General features: G+C 38.7%; 1 protein-coding gene across 1 annotated transcript in view; it reads right to left on the bottom strand.

Moving 5' to 3' along the window:
- The window catches only part of LOC149273576 (voltage-gated delayed rectifier potassium channel KCNH5-like), an 82,449-nt gene that overhangs the window by 22,167 nt on the left and 38,466 nt on the right, over window positions 1–21,816 (bottom strand). Inside the window, exon 8 of the mRNA XM_089506151.1 lies at window positions 1,381–1,580. Within this exon, the coding sequence (XP_089362277.1) occupies window positions 1,381–1,580 (200 nt within the window). The remainder of the gene's footprint in view (window positions 1–1,380; window positions 1,581–21,816) is intronic.

Raw genomic sequence — 21,816 nt, 5'->3', positions numbered from 1 at the left:
GAGCACTTCTGCGTCATGGTGGAGCCTTGGCGGACACCATGGGGACAACCTCTACCCTGAGTGCATATTGTCCTTGTGGTGCACGCCAAAGCTCTGCCATGACGTGGAAGTGCTCCAGGAGGCCAAGGTGATGCAGAAGATCACCGGGAGAAGTAGATCACTGGAGAACAAAGAATAATGAAAAAGAGGCAGGGAGAATGAGACAGAGCTTTGTTTTTGATTATTCCATTGGTGCCACTTCTCATTTTCAGACACCCGTACGTGTTAACGAGGTTGGCAAATTTTGTTAAAATTAAAATTTTGTGTGAATGCACCAGTCTAATACATAAAATGTAACATGTTACAGGAAAACTGTGCTTTTTTTTAAGTAAATTGTACAAAATCAGTATATTTCGAACAGCTCTCAAATTTGTGCAGCTTACTTAGAAAGATAAAAGGTACAGCTCAGTCCTCCACTCCGGTAATTATCCGGGGAAGTTATTTATTGCCGTTTTAACTGTATATACGTAAAGGCAGACTGCCAAGTCCTGCATTATAGGAACTTTGAATTGTATCTCCTTGGAATGCAGCCTAAGGTTAAGAATAGAACTGATACAATTTATAGCAGCTTTTCTGCACTTTTTAAAATGAATCGATTTAGTTGTCAGGACTGGTTTTGTTATTTATTTTTTATTTTTTTTATTTTTTTAACTATTATATGTAAAATATTAGGATTATTATTATGGGTAATGCATAAATATTTATCGGAAGCCATAATGAAATGTTTCACCATTTTTTGGAGCATCATTCTGTTACTCGGCATTTGTTTTTTTTTTCTTGTATTTATATTTGACACTTATTACTATTTTAGCCAAACTTGATTAGTGCAAGTCCTGGAAGAGGTCCCAATAAACCAATAACTTACCCAAGTAAACATTTTTTTAAATGTATTTTAAGATACATGTGACTTATGTCCTTCTTCTTGCAATGGGGGAAAAAAAAGTAATTGGGAACTTTTTGGGGTAGACTACCCGGAGCGCTCTTGCTTCTGGGGTAGTTATTTGGCAAGGTGGTGGGCTAGTGGCGTGCGGAGGTTGGCTAGCCCTAGATAGACTTAAAAAAGGTTAGAATAGGAGGAGATATGGGATGGAAATCGTTACGGCCAAAGAGCAAAGTGACTCTGAGACTCCACGCTTCACTTGGAGACTCCGGGTCAAACCTGGAAAGTATCTATGTTATGAGAGAGACGTATGAAAGAGAGATGTATGTTAAGTTTACTAACACGGGTAGGGAGGATTATTCAATAACATTGTAAAGTTTAAAGGCAGCGGCAATTTTTTGGGTGGAAACCAAAGGAAACTTGGTATGTATAATGTAGACGTTTACCTCATGCACTCGTACCTTTTCTGTGTCAATGCCCTTGGACATGGACCACGTCGATACTATGTAATCCATGACCCTCTCGCTAAGGCCTTTCGGGACCTGATACAGTTTGAGGAAGTCGCGCACGTTGTTCAGCACCTCATGGTATCGGTTGGTGTTGGCATACATTTGCTGGAAAATGGTGGTGACGTTTCCAAAAATAGTTGCATAAAGAAGAGCTGAAAGAGAGAGAGAAAGGTTCTATTAAAATCGATAAAAAAAATCTAAAATGTAACAGCATTTATTGGGTTAAGGATGTGCCAATTAACAGAGGGAAGGACAACAAGCTTAGGCTTCCATTGGGCATTTGTGTGGCATTATGACATTAATGTTTCAGGCATGTGTCTTTGCTCCCACAGGAGTTAATGTGAAAATGAGCTGAATTGAGAGGTTTCCATGGTAACTCCCACATGAGCCTTTTCACAGTTTTTGCCCAGTTCCAGACATGAAGATGCCGCACTATTCAACCCTACGCTAGCCTCAGTCCCAGGTGAAGTTATATCGGCTTTTGCACATCAACAACACCTTCCACCTCAACCATGGTCCTCCACACAGACTCGTCACCAACGAAGGTACTCTAGCACTGCTGAGCGTCTATGGAGGAAATCACATCTACCCCAAGGACTTGATCCTTTAACCTACAATCATTCAACCCATTTACTTTCCTGTAGCCCTCTGTTTGACTCTATACTGAGACACCCCTTCCTAAAATTAGTAATGATCGCCTCAACTTTAAAACATAACGTCTGAGATCTAATTCATAAATATTGGGGATTCTGTCTATGGCCATATATAGCTTCGGCCATCACTTCGTTAAAGTACCCCAATTTAACCCTAAATGAGACCCAATACACCACTTATCTACAACTCCTCTAAAATGGCGACACACTAATTAACCTTTCCTCTTCTGACTTTTCACCCTCATCTTGGGTGGCGTCCCCCTACCTAAAGCCTCAACATATCCAAGACTGACCTACTGGTTATTACCTTATCTTCTCATCTCTTCATCATCCTTGAGAATTCCATCAAGAGATTTAATTTCGCTGCCTTATGGCCCACTTGACTTTTACTGTCTCCCACCACCATCACGGAAAGGTCCGAGCAGCGAGGGCTAGGAACACTGCCACCGCCTTGTGTCATATGATATGGTACAAAGATCTACTCTCTCAGCAAAAAATCTGAATAAATTGGTCCTAATGACCTTAGAATTAAAGGTGGGAAACATCAGGACATCTAGAACGTATTACTCAAGTAGTACTGTAGGTTCTGCTAACGAAAGTAAGATGCAGCCTTTCCGCTTGAAGCATTTTTTTGTAGATTTGGATTGGGTGAGAAAGTTCATAAACTCGTTACTGTGGGTGAAGACGTGATAAACGACTTTGTTCACGAGGCTCAATTTATAGATAATTTCAGAGATTAATGTCCAACACCCTCCATCGCAGCTGTCCCCGAATGACCGATGGCAAACACCATCCGCACTTCTTAATTGACCCTCGCAGTACATTTGGCGCTGAAAACAGATGTGCCGGTTTCTTTCCTTGGTATCAAATATTCCTACCCTGCATGACCCCCCGTGCCAACATCTGTAATTTGTTTTGTATGTTAAAAAAAAGTGCAAAAAATTTCTATTTAAGCAAAGTTTTAGGTATCTTAGGGACAGTTGAGAAGCTCATGTTTCATGGTCTATGGAGAACCCACTCAATATTGTCCCACATGGTCTATGTTATAAACCTGAGAGTTCGTCACACCTTAAATCTGAATCATTTTAATGGAACTTTTTGGGATACCAAATTTGAAACACAAATTTGGGATATTTAGCCAGTTTCTTACATTTTGGAATAGACTTGGAAGATCCAACAGCAGAACTTATTCTGTGGTCCAATTTCTCTAATGTCTTTTTTTTTTTTTTAAATGGCCCAAAAATATTAAGTATTATGCTAAAGACTCATTAAAGAACAGCACCCAAATGTCTGCTCGGGCATTGAAATCCCTGTAGAATGTAACAGTGCTCAATTAGAGCACTGTCATGAAGTAGGGTATACGCCCTTGGTCCTCAAGGACCAGTTTTTTTGTGACATATGCCCTATGTCACCGGTCATTAAGGGCTTAAGAGATATAGGTAAAGAACTCCTTCTTTTTTTGATCTCAGTATAAAACTAAACAAATCATCCAATTATCGATGCACAGTCTGTCTTCATGAAACTTCAAGGACATTTTTCTAGAGAACGCCTTATTATATAAGCACTTTCCTACTTCCATCTTTGAAGGGCCTATTTTTTTCGGAGTCTTCCGTGATTCTGGTAAATCTTCCCAGGACCTCTGGCTTAAAATTATTTTCAAAAAGTCATGTTTCTATACAGCTTGATAAGCTGTACAAGAGTGCGTGGGAAGAGCAAAAATTTAAGTAATTTCGTTTAGGTGTAAAAAAAGAAAAGATCTCATATTTTAGTTTAATTAATTCTTCCTATGAACAGATTGGGTAAAAAAATGTAAGAAATGTCGGGTTCTACGTTATAAAGTTTTAACATCGTTTGGCTTCTGCATAGACTTCATCTACCAGCGAACAAAATGACTTCCAATTCCCTTGTCAGTTACGAACAAGCAATCATTCATGCACGTTATTAATTCATGTAAATGTGGATTTTTCGAGGATGTAGACTGATACTTAATTTGTCAACCACGCCAATGATTTCAGGGGAAAAACAGTAGCTATGATAGCAGAATCTTGTAAATAAAATAATCCAGAAAGGTAGAACTTCCCTTGGGATAGGCGAGGAAGCTAACGCATCCGTCAGGACAGATCAGGAAGCTAGAAGACCTTTAAGGATCTATCAGAAAACAAGAGCATTCTTCTGGATAACCAGAAAGCTACAGCGTACTTTAGGATACATCCGAGAGCTAGATCATCATCCTTAGGACAGATCAGAAAGCTAGAACATGCTTTAGGATACATCACAAAGCTAGAACATTCTTTAGGATACATCACAAAGCTAGAACATCCTTTAGGATAACTCATCATTTAGGATGTGTCAGAAAGCTAGAACATCCTATAGGATGAATCTGAAAGCTAGAACACCCTTAAGGTATATAACAGAAAGGTAGAACATTGTTTAGGACACATCAGAAAAGCAGAGCACTGTTTTGGACGCATGATAAAGCTAGAACACATGAGAAAGCTAGAACATGCTTTAAGATACATCAGAAAACTCAAACATCCTTTAGGATTAATCGGATAGTTAGAACCTCATTTAGGATAAATGAGAAACCTAGAACATCCTTTAAGATAAATCAGAACGCTAGAACATCATTTATGATAAATGAGAATGCTAGAACATCTTTTAGGATAAATAAGAACGTTAGAACATCCTTTATGATAAATCAGAAAGCTAGAACATCCTATAAGATACATCAGAAACCTAGAACATTCTTTAGGATGAATCAGAAAGCTAGAAAACCCTTTAGGATAAATGAGAGAGCTAGAACATCCTATAAGATACATCAGAAAGCCAGAACATCTTTTAGGATACATCAGAAAGCTAGAACAGCCTCTAGGATACATGAGGAGGCTAAGGAACCCCTGATCTGAAATCTAGCACACGGTTTATGGATTTATTAGAAAGCTTTTGCTTTCGTCTTTTTTTTCTGTTGTTTTTGAAATCCAGCTCCTCATTCTGTCCCCAGCTCACCTCTGCAATTATTAGTTTATTCCTCCCCCCCAACAATCACATAAAAGTTACCAAATTCCCCAATTAAAACAGTTGCTGTCAGGCGATCAGAGCGGTCCTGCACCTAACAGCGGGTCCACGTGCGGCTAATTGTCCTCTGCATGCTGTTATCTCTCCTAATTAAGGACAGACGTTGTGCTTTTTATATACATAAATAAGTTAACGTTCCCACCTCATTTATTCTACAAATTAGCCTTAAACCTGCCTTAAGAACGTTATTTAATTAAGTGCGCAAATAACACAGTTTCATCTTTTCATAAACGCCTGAGCGAGCGGACTCACAGCTTTCATTACAGCTCTCCGCGTTACCCCACTATTTGGAAACTTCTGGATACAAAAAAAAACTTTGCACGAATTTTATTATTATTATTATTATTATTATTATTATTATTATTTTGTATTGTTTTATATAGCACCATCATATTCCGTAGAGGTGTACAATAGCTTTAAGTGACCTACGACTTATTCCTTAATACACATAGTTAGAAATATTGTCTGGCATTGTGATGTTAAAACCCCAGATACTCCTAAAATGTTAACCCTTTAATAACCTGTCGTGATGATTCTATGTAGCGCCTCCCCAGATGTGTGACCCAAATGGCTCTAATACACGGAAACCTCGACTTGTCATTAACACATTTAATTGAGTCACCTGCATTCAAGCAGGAATATCAACCATAACATACTGGGATGAAAAGCACCGATTGGGAGTCTTATATATGATCGCAGCGGGGGGGAGAATAGGAAGGAGTCAGACTGTGTAACCTGGAGAATCTGCCCCTTCACTCTGAGATTGGGGCAAAAACCCTGAGAGGTATGATAATTATGCTTTTTTATGACTCCAAAAGGTGGCAAGTAAGTATCCTTGTGTAAGGTGTCTTCATTACCCAGAAAACTCTGATCGTTTTCCTATGCAAGACGTCTCTGCCCTCTAGGAGTGACAGAAGAAGCTCACTAGGAGTTACAGCGAGTTAACACGACACCAAATTAACAAGCTCACCAATTAGCGTAAAAACAGGTCGGTAGCCAACATCTTACAAGCCCCCCCCCAGGGGAGTACAAAGGAGAAACAAGGATAACGTACGGGAGAAAGACGCGCTCGGTGTAAAGGTGCAATCGCAACACTAAATCAATTAAACGTGTAAAACGCAGCTAGACGGAAACGTGACGAAGCGCGAGCTTCCCGGGTCGCAACTACAGCGACAAATTACTAGGAAAGTACGAAAACTACTGAAAATGAGTATAGGAAACACAAAATCATATACTAGACCCCAAAAAAACAATACATAATACTGAGTTATGATTATATATTGCTTTATATAGCGCCATCATATTCAGTAGCGCTGTACAAGGGGTTTAGGTTTTCAGGCAGCTGCTTATCAGCCATCGTTCTGTTATCGGAGCCCAATCTACTAGGCAACCCCCCCCCGACTCCTTATTATACTTCAAGCAGCCAATCAGAATTGCTGGACTACGGAGGAGGAAGGCAGCTGCAGAGCTGCAGCTTCTACCTAAGTAAAGTCCCTTGTTCCATTTCTTTTTCCCAATTTGACGAATGAATATTAAAGTACCTGTTTCATTTTAGATCTGTCTCGGTTTAAGACGAGAACAAGGACTGATTAAGGTTTGAGTCTTTAGAGCAGGAATAACTAGACGGGGGCCGAATGGGGCCGACCTGCCGGCAGCTTCTCTGCTTCTATTTCCTATGTTACAGCATTTGGGAATTTATGTATCTGTTCAGTATTTCGCTGCATATGACGGCACTCAAAAATAATGTCTCTATTGTACAAATGACCCTTATTGTATTCAACACAATGGATACAATTCAGCTATGTTGTAATACAACCTGGAGCAGGACGAAAGATGTGAAAATGTGGGATTTTATGTCTTTTTACAACACTGTAGAAAAAGCAGGCGCTTTCAGCGAGTTGGCATCGCTTAAAAGGTATTTAAAAAAAAAATGAGCATTTTCAGTACACCGTACTCGAAATATAACAAAAATGTATTGGCTCATTTGCTGTTATGTTTCTATAAATATTTAATAGCATTATTTGGATTTTAATCTTGGACAAATTATATGAGCAGATGGAGTCTAAGGGAATGGTTTTCTAGCTCGGAGTTAAGTGCTAGAGATACGGAGATGGTGGGTGAATGCGTCTCGCAAAACTTTATTACTTAAATCTCGCAATTAAATAGTAGAATAACTAGCAAAGTTTGGAAGGAAATGCATAAGGTGACCTAATTTGCCTTTTTTTTTTGGTTTGTTTAATTACAGAGCATATTGTGACATATTCTGTGCGAACACATGGTTTCTTGTGAATTGCTATAACATATTGTACCTCCACAATATGGGTATACAGTATATATATATATATATACTACAGTTCAAAAGTTTGGGTCACTTAGAAATGTCTTTTTGAAAGAAAAGTAAGTTGTGTCCATTAAAATAACCTGAAATGGATCAGAAATACAGCACAGACAGGGTTAATGCTGTAAATGACTATTGTAGCTGATTTATAATGGAATATCTTTATAGGCGTACAGAGGCCTTTATAACTCCCATCACTCCTGTGTTCCAGTGGCCCTTTATAACTCCCATCACTCCTGTGTTCCAATGGCCCTTTATCACTCCCATCACTCCTGTATTCCAATGGCCCTTTATCACTCCCATCACTCCTTTGTTCCAATGGCCCTTTATCACTCCCATCACTCCTGTGTTCTAATGGCCCTTTATCACTCCCATCACTCCTGTGTTCTAATGGCCCTTTATCACTCCCATCACTCCTGTGTTCCAATGGCCCTTTATCACTCCCATCACTCCTGTTTTCCAATGGCCCTTTATCACTCCCATCACTCCTGTGTTCTAATGGCCCTTTATCACTCCCATCACTCTGTGTTCCAGTGGCCCTTTATCACTCCCATCACTCCTGTGTTCCAATGGCCCTTTATCACTCCCATCACTCCTGTGTTCCAATGGCCCTTTATCACTCCCATCACTCCTGTGTTCCAATGGCCCTTTATCACTCCCATCACTCCTGTTTTCCAATGGCACGTTGTGTTCACAATTACTGTATACAGTGCTGGAGGTTATTACTGTACACAGCTCCGATGGTTATTACTGTATACAGTCCTGGGGTTTATTAATGTATACAATGCTGGGATTATATTATATATTACAGCGCTGAGGGGTTGTTCCTGTTTTCAGCGCTGGGGTTTACGCCCAAGGAGAAAAATATCTATTTCCATGGGACTTCCCTTTAACAACACAAGGCAAACAATAATTTTTGGTTAAAAACTATAAATAAATAAATAATCTAAAAAAAACAAACCCCAAGATATTTTTATATCCAAATAATATGTATGATATGATATCAATTAATTATGATAACAGAACAGTGAACTGGAAAAAAACATGTTTTTCATAACAAGGAGTCGAGAACATCCAGATAATTTAAAGTGTCTCTGAAATTATAGCCAATTTAATTCTGATAAGCACACGTCCCGTAGACACTCGTATTAATTAAGATTCATCCAGTAACCTCTTGGTAATTGGCAATGGTTCAAATAGAAATTATACTTGTGAAATTGTAACACTGCTGTCGGCTTCGCTTGCATGAAAGGTGACCGCAAGCATCTCTGGACCAAGGGGGTGCTGCCGGTCGCCCCGAAAATGCACCAGCTATTTCCGCAAGCAACTACATGGCTGCTGCCGCCATTCTAAAGGAAAAGTAACGACCACCAATCCCCATGGTGACCCCAAATTTTAAGCAAAAATACATGAATTATAAACCTCTATGTGTAGCAGAGTGAGTTCAAGATTAAAAGGACATCTATTTGTAGTCAAGGTAACAAAAACTACAATTATTAATAGTTTTCTTTTGGTGTCAGTAATGGGATTTCTACACCAAAAAAAGAATGTAAAATAAAACAGATAGGGGCATAATAAAAAATAAATAAATAAATAAATAATAATAATAATAATAACCACAGTAGTAATAATAATAATAATAATAATTGTATAGCTTAATTGAACTTAAGAATATATTATTATTATTATTATTATTATTATTATGTATTATTTCTTCCATTTATATCAAGTTTAAGATTGAATAATAATAATACGATTTTCTTTTGGTTTACTGGATATATTTTTCTTTCAGAATATTTTTCTGTTAAGCTGTTTCTAAATAAAAAAAATAAATAAAAAAAAAAAAAAAGATTAAAGCTTACAAGAAGTTCGGCTCAATGTATTCATTATCGTAATGATTTATGGATCATATTCTATTAAGTGATAAATATAGATCGGTATTCATCTTTAAATTGCACCAGAAGGCTGGATCCTATTACCTGTGATACATGTATCCTTATTATCTCAGAGTTGTACCAAAGGCTCTAAAAAGAAAATTTGGAGATAAAAACATTGATAAATGTATCACAGGTAATAGAATCCAAACTTGTCTCTCCAATTTCTCCCTGTGAGTATCTTCAGTAATCGCGTTACCTATCCACTGTCCCACAAAACTACACAGCCGTGTCCTTATTAAAGGGACACTCCAGCCATCATGGGCACTTTAACCCATAAAGAGGGGTCCTTTTAACTCTATTGTGGCCTCTCCTTACACGTGATATACTTTGTTACCACTGGTCAGCTCCAGCGCTGGCTCGTGCACGGCAAGCAGTATCTCAATGACAGCATTTCCCTGCCACTGATTGGTTGCGTCAAGCAGCCAATCATTGGTCAGAATGATAGGACCGTGGAGAAGGAGAGCAGCTGCAGTTCTGTCCCTTTAAATCATCATAGGTCAATAAATCCTTGATTCATCTGAATTTGTATAAAACATTAATTCATACAAAAAAACCTTTCCAATAATTAAATTTTTTGCATATTTTATTAAATATAACAGTCTAACGATGATGTGATATTTTTTATTTTTTGAGGACGGGGCTCGGATAATTAACTGTTGCTACCGACGCGTGTCATCGTGATGGGTCTGTGTGTATGTTCGGTTGTGACTTTCACGCGGGACGCCTAATTGCCGAAGGCCGACACTAATTGCCAGTTCTAAGAATGCTTTCGCAAATATGTATAAGTGAATAATTTACAGCTCTAGATATAACAAAGTTCCATTCCGGTTATAATTTCACTTATATCAGCAAATCTGCGGATAGAATAGTAGATATGGAGACCTTTTATTTTATCGCGACACCGCTGGCTACTGCAGAGTGAACGTTCAATAAAATTTAATGATAAGGGTTCCCGAAGGTTCTAACCCCGGGGAATGATTATCCAGATCACCAAACCCTTCCTAGATCGCATGTGACGTCTATCCCGGATGTAGCCTTGATACGTAGCTTCTCAATGTACTTTCATTTATTTCTTTAGAGGCTTTCCCCGCCGCGATTCGCACCGTCAGTTCCCCCCGGCGGTTAGGTTTCTAGCGGTGGGGACAACGTTATTTTAAACTAATAGATGATCCACGCTGTCCGCGGTGAAGATGATGAATGTCCTTTATTACCATAAAGCCTGAATAATATTATCATTAGTTCCGCGTATGATATTATATTTCCACCTTGGTGTGCCGGTAGGAATGTCACCTCTAACTATATGAAATTTCATAGGTATTTATGAAAATGGGTGGGAAAAGTAAGCGTTTTTTTTAGATTCCCACAAGCTTCGCATAATTGAGTTTAGTTCAATAAACAAAATGAAAAATTATACGCATAATAAGCGCAGCGGGAAATTGTACGTGGGAGATGAAGGCGACAGATCCTGAGACCTCATGTAGCCTTTATTATATTTCTATTATCTATTTTACCCTCAAGATTCTAACGTGAAACGTTCTGTAACTTTTATACTCTTCTTTTTTTTTGGGAGTAGAAAGAATTCCAGAAGAATGTTTGAGAGCCATGATTACTGTAACTAATGTATGTATCCGGCTGATTCGTTATTGGTTTCCTAATTTCTATTGGTCTCTGTGCCGTTACCATGGAGTTTATTTTTATTTGACATCGGACCCAATAGGTAAGGCCGTTCTCGAGTAAGTAGCGGTACAATGTAACAGAGGTTCCCATGTATCAACATTTTTGGCAACAAATCTAAACTTGTCGCAACAAAGTTTCTATTTTTGTTCTTACAAGAATGTGATATCTGGGACTGGGAGACATCGTTTCTGGTGGTCTTGTGCGCTAGGTGGGAAATCAATCCATCCATGGCCAAGATAAGATGCATGGGATAGGCATACGGCTCCTGAATCCAAGACGAGACCAGGCAGTCTAGATGGGCCGAATGGGGCCGATCTGCCACCAGGTTCAGACCCAAGCATCCTTTTGTAACCCCTTTGGCCACCGCATTGGTTTTCAGACTGGTGTCCTCTGTGAGTTTGGGATAATAAGTTAATAGAGACTCCTTTATACAATGTTCCGGAACGCTAGAAGATCCTGCATTTCCATCTCGCCTCAGACACAGAGTTTTCTAAATTTTAAGTGAAATTTGCTTCCGTTCTGGATATGGCTCTGGATGTGAGTTATCCCTCAATTATGCGTCTCTGTTTGTGTTCGTTTTTAAAGCCAGAGGAAAGCGAGGGAACATATGGCGAGAAGGAGTTATTCTTTTATAAGATAATTTTTTTCCCTGTGAACTCATAAATGATTCACTATCAGCAGAATAAAATGTATCTGCTGGTAACCGGCGCTCTTACACTTAAAGAACGCACCGTGCTGAGTGATGGATTTTAACCTGGCCCTGAATTCACTAAATTCCATTAAATCGGGGCAAACGTCTTTACAAAACAGCTCACCTGAGTTAAAGGAGCACAAATATACTTAGATTAATTAGCATATTCTCCTATGTATTGGTGCTGCATATCACAGCTAGAATCCCTGCTTGAATACAGGTGACCATTCAGATTATCTTCACCTCCTGACCAGTTATGGTTTCCATAAAGGCCATTATTAGAACCAACTTTAGTGAATGTTTGGGATGGGCCATTAAAGGTCTAATATTTGACAGCCAACCTTCTTCGGGACCCTTAATGCCCCGAGACAGACTGTTGGGAATTGTATTCCATGGTGGATTTTGGGTAACAGTAGAGGTCCAGGGTGTTTAGGACCTCTTTTAGAGACCGATCCTAGGAGCAATCAAAATATCATTAAGGAACTTCACATGCCCCCTGTGTGACACTAAATACTACCTTTAATACACACTTCCATCCATAAAAAAAGGCAAATAAGTGGCCATTTCCAGACATTTTTCCTTTTTTTTTTAATAAGAATGGGGCTATAATGTAGGACACTTATGAAAAATTCATTTTTGTGCCTGTGCCGCCTGCCCTATATATTTTTGTAAGCACGCTAATTGCTGTATTATTTCCCAATTCGTAAGCAGAGTAACAAGCTCTGTCAGCCCTGGGTCAAGCCCTAATTTGAATATTGTTTCTTTCTTTGCATTTTTTATTATTTATTTTTTTTATCTAATTTTTGCAACCTGGTAGGGAGGGAATAAATAAATAAAGAAAGAAAGAAAGAAAGAAAGAAAGAAAAAAGATTTGAAGTTTCATGAAGTTTCATAGATATTTATTTATTTTTTATTTAATTTTTTTTTTTTTTATATATAGTTTTAAAGGCAAAAAAAATCCCAGCGTGTTTGTTTTGGAAAAAGCTGTAATAGGAAATGCATGAAATTATTTTGAGAAAGGAGGGGGTTAATGTGACTTCATCCCACCCGTATACGTCATTATCTCTAGGAGTTCATACATGTATGCAGAGCCGTGAAACCCAAGAAGCGGAGTTAAGTTGGACTCGTGCACCGAGCAGAATGTTAACTGTATCGGGTTAAACTCTTAAGAAACGGCTCTGTGTTAAGTGAACTCTGACTGCCTTCTCTGTGTTCGTGTATGATGTCATCGTCCTGGAAAGAAGGGGCCAAAGTAAGGAGGATATGCCATCATTGTTTACAAATTTGTTTCCACACCAAGTTGACCTAAATTCCAAACTCTTTGTATAAAGCACTCAAAAATAGGTGCATACTTTTAAAAACATAAACTATGACTCAATAACTATTAAAAAATATGACTTAATAAATAAGTAACAAATTCTATTAATATTTTTTAAAATAATGTAACATTTTGTTTAGGTAACATCCAATAATATAATAATATAATATTATTTGTACATTTTTTGAAACTTTTTTTTTTTGTTTTTCAGATTCTCAGACCACACGGCTCTCTATTGTTACCCTGATGATGTCACAACGAGATCACAAGGAATTGCCATGACATTTTTATTCTTTTTTTTCTTTTTGAAGACTTGAAAACTCTTTCTCGCATTTTCAGATTTCGAACTAAAGTTAAACATTTCCATACGAATCATATAGAATTTAGAGTCTAAGGATCCCTATAATAAATAATAATAATAATATATATATATATATATACAGTATATATATATATATTATTTGTATGGTTACTATAGTTATGGTAGTTATGGTGCGTATTAGAACTTAATAAATAAATATGTACTCCACGGCAACTATTTTACCCTGAGTGAAAGTGACTTAGTGTTTATTTGCGAGACGGGCGTTCTCTTTATAATTAGCGGCAGGAGACAGCCGAGTCTTTAGAGGACGGTCCCCAGAGCCGTTAGATGCAAAATAACGATCGGACAAACATCGGCAACTCTGAGATAAATAATTCCATTGTAGATCAAATATACAATAAGGCACCAACGCCGCGTTGGAAAAAAATGTCTACGGCGCTTTAAAGGGACACGCCAGCCGTCAGGTGCACTTTAACGCATACGATAGAGTAGTCCCTTTACATTTTTCGTGTAGTCCACATTAAAAATACATGGGGAGGCAGAATCCCCGTATATGCATTTACCCTGCACATGTCGGTATGGATGGGGCGAGCAGAAGACTTTATATATATATATATGACAAGACCGAGGACTGAATAAGGTTTCCATTAGACCATTTGGGTTGAATTGTCGGGACTGTCTGTCAGTGGGTGGTCCCATCGTCAGTGGGCGTTCTCGCATGGGGAAATGGGCGGGGAGTGTGGCACGTCAAGAGCCCGCTCCCGCGACACCGGAGGGTTCGGGTATGGACCAATCCGGAGTCTTCCCAGGTAAGCAAATCATCCATAGGGAAACAGCTAGCCCCATGTAGGCCCCTAGAGAGCCTTCAGTGGGTGGGGATTGGGAGCGGAGTGGGCGGGGAGAAGGTGGGGAGTGGGCGGGAAGAAGGCGGGGAGTGGGCACAGCTAAAGTCGACTTCCCTGAACAAGTTGTTTTACTATCTGCTTTTATGAAGGATCCTTTTAAAGATGGAATTATTACTTTAGATGGAATCCCAATTCTTAATGTTTGACTTTTACTAAAATAAAACTATTAATTCCGCTGCTTTCCGTCCCATTTTTTATATCTAATTAATATCCTGCTATGCGTCTCTAGCTTTACAGTTCCAAACCTGGAATATCTTAAAGCGAGATCGAGAGAATACTAATTTTGTATAAGGGCTTCCTCTTACGCTCTTTTTTTCTTTTGTGCCGTTCAGGAGCGTTAATGGATTGTTAGAATTTGATATGCCGGCTCGTTCCCGTTACTATCGCTGATTTAAAGAGAAAAAAAAAGAAAATCCACATAATCCACCCTTTGCATGCCGAACTGCAGCCTATAAGACGTGATATGGGATCACGCAATACGTTTTAATACCGTTTCCCGTGATTGGTTTAAGCCTGTAGAAGAGGCTGCTGGGGTTAATCATTTATGGATGTAAGAAGATTCAAAAATCTGGATCTGAGCCAAATAGTGACATTTTAAACCAGGAATTGCAAGAATGTAGCTGCTAGAAGTCATTGTTGCAAATATCCAATTCCACCTTTTATTTACTATCCACCATCGTAAAATAATGTCAATGGGACCTGCTAGGGTGGTAGATAAATGGAACAGCCTCCCAGCAGAAGTGGTAGAGGCTAATCCAATGAGAGAACTTAAACATGCATGAGATCAGGCATACGGCCGAGACCAACGACTGATTAAGGTTTGAGTCTTTACAGCAAGAGAAACGGGCGACTAGACGGGGGCCGAATGGGGCCGATCTGCCAGCAGGTTCTATGATTCTACCCTACACGTTTCAAAGCATTCTCTCCTTAGGACCCAAGTGCCGTGGCCGTCGTCTTCAGACACATAACAGCAGAGACGGACTGGATTTCTCGTCTAGATATTTAACCCAACGGACTGTAAACGGGACCGAGCGGTTCTGTATTAAATGTGACACATTTGCTTACATATTCAGGAAAAAGTAAGAACATTTCCCAACGTTTCTTCTCCGGGAGACACGGCGCAGCATTTTTCTGCGATTTCGCCACTCAGCACTTTTTCTTACGAAGCGTTAAACCCGATCATTTATTTCCTCGTTCGGAAAAGGGAAAGGTTTATAATTGAATAAGATGGGGCGGATTTCTTGTGCAAAAGCCGAATGTCAGTGTGACTTATGGACTGGATTTAGATGAAAAAAACAATCATTGTGAAGGATTCTAGGTTTTTTTGATTGCTCAAATGTCCTAAACTATCATATTTTTAGATACGTTGTTTTTTTTTTTAAATACCGTATTAGCGTATTATATCTTCAGATCTCGCAAATAATTATATTACACATACTATAAGTTATGAATAAATACTATAAGTTTCAAGAATAAATTCCGGTGAATAAACCCTCGGAATGTCAGAGGACCAGAAGAATTACAAAGTATCGCAACATATAAAATGAATTGGGATTGCAGTCTTTTTTTGTTATGAATTAGTTAATTTTTCAGAACCTTAATAAAAAACTGCAATATATGTGTAGCATTTTCATCAGGATAAAAGCAAAACCTATTAAGCCTTTGGGTTCTGTGTTCTGGAGAACCGCCAAGTTAGCTGGCATGTAAACGCCATTCCCGTGATAAACATCCAGCCATGGTATCACTATATTATTTGGTAACAGAAAAAAATATATACATTCTTACTATGCCCCTTCCCCGATTATAACTATCATGTAAATTATACTGAGATATATATATATATATAAAACATTTACAATTATGTTTATGTTGTGTAATAACATAATGTTAACATAATATCAGGATCAGGAGCTGGTGTAATGGAGGGGATCAGGTGTGATGGAGAGGATAAGGTGTGATGGAGAGGATCAGGAGCTGGTGTGATGGAGGGGATCGGGATATGGAGAGGATAAGGTGTGATGGAGAGGATCAGGAGCTGGTGTGATGGAGGGGATCAGGATATGGAGAGGATAAGGTGTGATGGAGAGGATCAGGAGCTGGTGTGATGGCTAGGTTCAGGAGCTGGTGTGATGGAGAGGATCAGGAGCTGGTGTGATGGAGGGGATCAGGTGTTATGGAGAGGATAAGGTGTGGTGGAGAGGATCAGGTGTGATGGAGAGGATCGGGAGCTGGTGTGATGGAGAGGATCAGGAGCTGGTGTGATGGAGAGGATCAGGAGCTGGTATGATGGCTAGGATCAGGTGTGATGGAGAGGATCAGGTGTGATGGAGAGGATCACGAACTGGTGTTGAAGGATAGGCTCAGAGCCAGTGTGAGGGAGAAGATCAGTGACTGGTGAAGAGAGAGAATCAGAAACCAGTGCGAGACATAAGATCAGGGACAGGTGGAAGGAGAGAATTAGGCACCATTGTGAAGGAGACGACTAGATGGTCTAAACTGGGATTCAGTATACAGGAGAGGATCACTAACCAATCCAGACTATCCATTTTCCGTTGTCCTTATTTTACTTTCTTATTTGGGTATTTCCCCCCCTAAAGAAACCCCTTAAATGACAGAGAGATGAGCAGATAAAACGGTAATTGTGCTAATTGGCTTTTGTATGAAAAAAAACATCTGTTCTTCAAGAAGTGTTGAAGTCCTCAAAAAAATGGACGTCCTGTGTGCAGATCCCAGAAAGCCTCTGTCTGGTGGTATTTTGAAGTGAGATGTAGTTAATATTGAATTAGTCTCATAAAGCCATTGACAGATGGTTGTTAGCCTCCAAGCAGATGGATAATACAGGGGTTGGAAAGTTTTCAACAAATATATATCACAGCGCCGCGAGAAACTGCGGGCAGAATCTTACTGCACAGAGATCGTTAGAACACGATGTTTCCTTTTTTTCATTCCTTTTAAACATTCTAACCCATATTTCATTATTTGTGCTTTTCAACACTTAATTTATAAGTCAGCTAAATATTTGCTATAATTTAGGAAATTAATTAGAGAATGTGAAATTGTGTTTCGATAACAGATTTCAATCCAAGAAATAATGGCTTTCCTTTATTACTCGCTTTCCGTCCAGAACTAATATTTCATGGAGCGTCCTAAATGTAATTTTAACTTATAATGATGAAAAAAATAAAAAAAAGGAAAATATTTTTGCTTCTGTTTTCATCAAGGGTTTTAATTTTCACATTTTTCATAGCCGGACATAAAGTTTCTTTTTTATTAAGATGAATTGTGCGACAGGAACACTTCGGAATCTGTTAGTTAACCCCTTAAGGACAATGGGCAGTCCCTAAACCCATTGAAAACAATGCATTTTGAGCACGTACGTGTACGGGCTTTGTCATTAAGGGGTTAATAAGCTATTGGAGGGGGTGAAGAGGCGGAACACATGGCAAAATGTTCGGTTTTAAGTAAAATTGGAGAATCTGATTTTTACGTTATCAGCCTGGCCTCGTATGCAAATAAATGATCAGAGCTGGCTTCATATGCAAATAAGTTACTCTTGTTGGATTGGTGGATATGGAGGTGGTCTGAAGACATCTATGAGACCATTAGGTCCCGACTGGCCATCTGGCACAACAGGCAAATGCCCGGTGGGCTGCCGGGCCGTCAGCGTCAATATATCCAGCACGTCTCCCTTATGGAAGTTAAGGATGGGCTTGAGTGGCCTCTTGAAATATTCTATAGACCTCACCATGAGTAGGAAGCACAGCTTGGGCACCAGTTTAAAAACAACATTTCATGGGACTGGGAATGGTTCAGGGAAAAGGCAATGGAATTAATTAAAGGAATGTAAGAGTTTAGCTATCGGGTCGGCAGATCGGCCCCATTCGGGCCCCCCGTCTAGTTTGCCTGTTTCTTCACTTATACCTATACATTATACAGGGCCATCCATGGTATTCTTGCAGCAGAAGCTTAACGGGGCTGGCCCTCCATAACTCATAATGTAGTTGGCGAGCTGAAACCACAAGTCTCCAGTTTCAGCTTTAGTGAATAAACTCAAAAAAAAACATTATTACATTTCTATCATGAATTGACATCCTGGGCTATAACAGCCAAGCTAAATATGAATCAGCCAGATATGCTTTTTTTTTAGATTAATACCTTTTAGGAAAATATTTGGGAACATTAGTCTTTTTTTAGTTGCGATTTAATTGCTACCATCGTAAAAACAACTCGGTTTAGGAGAACCTATTTTTTTATGGAATAGACTCTTTTTTTTTTATTCCTGTGTCATTTTTTGTTATTTTGACATTTTTACTCCAAAAAAAAGAAAACCCTTCAAACTTCAGACATTTGACATCTAGTTATACCAACACTCCAACGCCTCTTGAAAGAGAAAGCGAGAGCCTCTGACTCTCAAACGGAAAAGGAAGCCAAATAATAGGAAGACATATTTCAATCTTCTTTAACGTTAATAAAATATCCGGCTCTATAGATATTTCTGCACGGAAAGCTCCGCTTTCGGATATCTCCGATAGAACAATAATTTGCGGCTCTCTCCGAGCTGCGGCGGGGATTTCTGGCAGACATTGTGCTGACGCGCTTCTGCTCGCTTTACAAAATGAAATACGGGGCTCGTTAACGAGCCCCCGGTCGAAGGCTTGCCGAGTCCTCCTATACGCTGTCAGCGGCTTTATAATGTTATATTAAGCCTAGAATGTTTTATTTGATAAAACCATCTCTCTTTCTTTCGGAACGGTAGGCTTGGAATTTCGAGGCTTTTCCTCGTGGAAAGGAATAAAAGAAAATAATAATAAAATTAATAATAATAATGAATATTAATAAATAATAATAATAGAAAAAATTATAAAAATTATAAAAATACATGTTAATAAATAATAATAATAAATAATAATAATAATAATAATAATAGAAAAAATAATAATAATGCATGTTAATAAATAATAATAATAATAATAATAATAAATAATAATAGAAAATAATAATGGCTTTGGACCCTAAGGTGTGTTCGTTTGACTCGAGGGCTCGAAGCGCTCCAGATTTTACGCGCTCAGCAGGAACGGTGGGTCAATGTTCCAATAATAGACATGGCTGTCAGCCTGCTAGGGATCTAACGACTGACTTCTATCGGTGCCTTCAGGGTTTGGGGAGGAAAAATATAATGACAGCTCTATCTGAATTTGGAATCCGCATCCTGGAAACAAAAGGCTTTATATAAACGAACATGGAAACCTGTATGAGATCGATCGATTAATGAACTGAACGACCAGAGGGGCCAGAACTTCTTTACAATGAGTCTCGTTCTGCGTAAGGCTCTAACAATAGACGATACATCAATAATTAATGCGATAATGGAGCGGCCGTTACTGCATTTAGGCTCCAGGTTAATGCATCACAGAAGTCCTACAATAAGACTGATATCAATAATGGGTTCCTTTAGCTAAGTACAGATGGAAACTCTGATACATGGCTCATGACAAGCCCACACTGACCATCTGGCAAAATAGGCAAATGCCCACTGGCCCATTGGCCGACGGCACTGCATACGCCAGCTTGGGTACGGCAGTGCGTGGCCACCGCCTGCACGCTGCGTGAGCATAAAAACATATAAATGCACATATACAAATGTTGGCCGCTCTTACGTCATCAGGCGGCCACTGGCCTTAAAGCGCCAGGGCCACCTCTACATCGCCAGTCCAGTCCTGGCTCATATTACAGCCTTAAATCAATACAATGTAACCCCAAAACACCCAGTTAATCCAGAAGTACTAAAATATGGGGTGTCCAGCTACGTCCCCATGGCATAAATAAGCAACAGTGTCCTTTCCCAACGGGACAGAAACTTTCAGGACACAACCTTGAAACACTACAGAACCCCTGCTTTGCCCAGAAGCCATTTTTTCAGGCTTACATGTATGATCACACTTCATACATGACGTCAACTGCATGATAACCAAACTACTAAAGAGTAGAAGACATCCGAACCCGATTCATACGCCTCTCCTTTTGAAAAGCTATATTTCCAATGGAATCTTCTAAGGAAAAATACAAACAGATACAATAATGATAATAAATAATAATCGGCGGCTTCATCTCTCTCCAGTATTCATTCGCGTAAATCGGATCCTTAAGGCGGAAGTTATTATCTTCCGGGAACGCGGTAAAACAATCTCCTTGGATTCCAATCTTTAAGGCCGATTGTGAATTGAGTCAACTTCAATTAAAATAAGACAATTAATCGTTAACAATGTTCATGAGAAATCAAGCTATTCGCATGAAATTGTTTGTTTTTTCCTTTCCTTCTTCTTACTTTAATAAAGAATTAGTAACACGTCGTATCTGATCAAATGGTTTATTGTACTTACTGGATGATTTAGGACTTAAGCGTATTCATCAGCGGCTAAATTAGGACGAGCGCGAAGCTCTGCGGAATTAGTCCGTGATTCAAGAATACAGACAAGCACTTAGAACAGTTGAAAAATGTTCATTTTTACAGAATCTAACACTAGGGGGTGGTAGATCAATGGAACAGCCCCCCAGCAAAGGTGGTAGAGTCTAATCCAAATTTAAAGATGCAGGAGATAGGCATTTGGCTCCTGAACTTAAAAAAAAATGGTTTCATTATCAGGGATGCTTTATATTCCAAAACTTTTATTTCTTCCACGTTCTTTTAAAATTGATCTGTCACATTTTGATTTATTGCATCATAATATGTGCTTTCAGAAGCTGTCGTTTTTTTTTTTTTAGTTTTTTTTTCTAAGAATTTTTATTCATTTTAGCTAAATTACAGATCTTAGGAAGTTCCACAAAGAGTTTCCTTGTTGTGTGATGGCAAATTCTGAAAAAAAAAACTATTCCTTCCACCGTCCTGAGCTCATTTTCTGAATTCTGCTTCGGAAGCTGCCAAGACACATCAATTTGCACAAAAAGTGGGGAATAGATTAATGGGGTGGAATAATTATGTAAATCAGGTCAAAATGGTTGCTGCCGCCGAGGTGCTGAACAGTGTAGGCTTTAAAGGAAACATAATTTTTCCTCTGAAATGGAAATTAATTTCCCGTGCTACACTTGGGATTTGTTTCAAATCGGCGGCGCAATATTATTCAATTCAAAAATAAAAAAAATCCCTGTTACCTGGAAAATTCACTTATTAAAAAAAAAAGCAAGAATTTATATTCCAAAAAAGCTGCATTTTTACAAAAATACATGCTATACATCAATTATTAATGTACAGATTAAATCCGTTCAAAGAAAATCTAATTTAAAAAAATTCTATGAAAGAAAAAAAAATAACACAAGAAAATTAAAGCAAATTTCCCCAGTAGAATTTAATGAGACAAGAAAAAAAGAAGGTTGCCATGGCAACTTCTCATTTCACCTACATCACACTATCTATGTATATAAATTACCCGACAATTAAGATACCAATATATTTTTGGAAACATAAAACACAAGTT

Source organism: Sceloporus occidentalis, unplaced genomic scaffold (genome assembly GCF_023333645.1).
Source record: "Sceloporus occidentalis isolate IW3139 unplaced genomic scaffold, rSceOcc1.0.p SCAF_366, whole genome shotgun sequence".
Lineage (NCBI taxonomy): Eukaryota > Metazoa > Chordata > Lepidosauria > Squamata > Phrynosomatidae > Sceloporus > Sceloporus occidentalis.
Note: the sequence above shows the minus strand (reverse complement) of the source record. Positions and strands in the feature narration are given on the sequence as shown.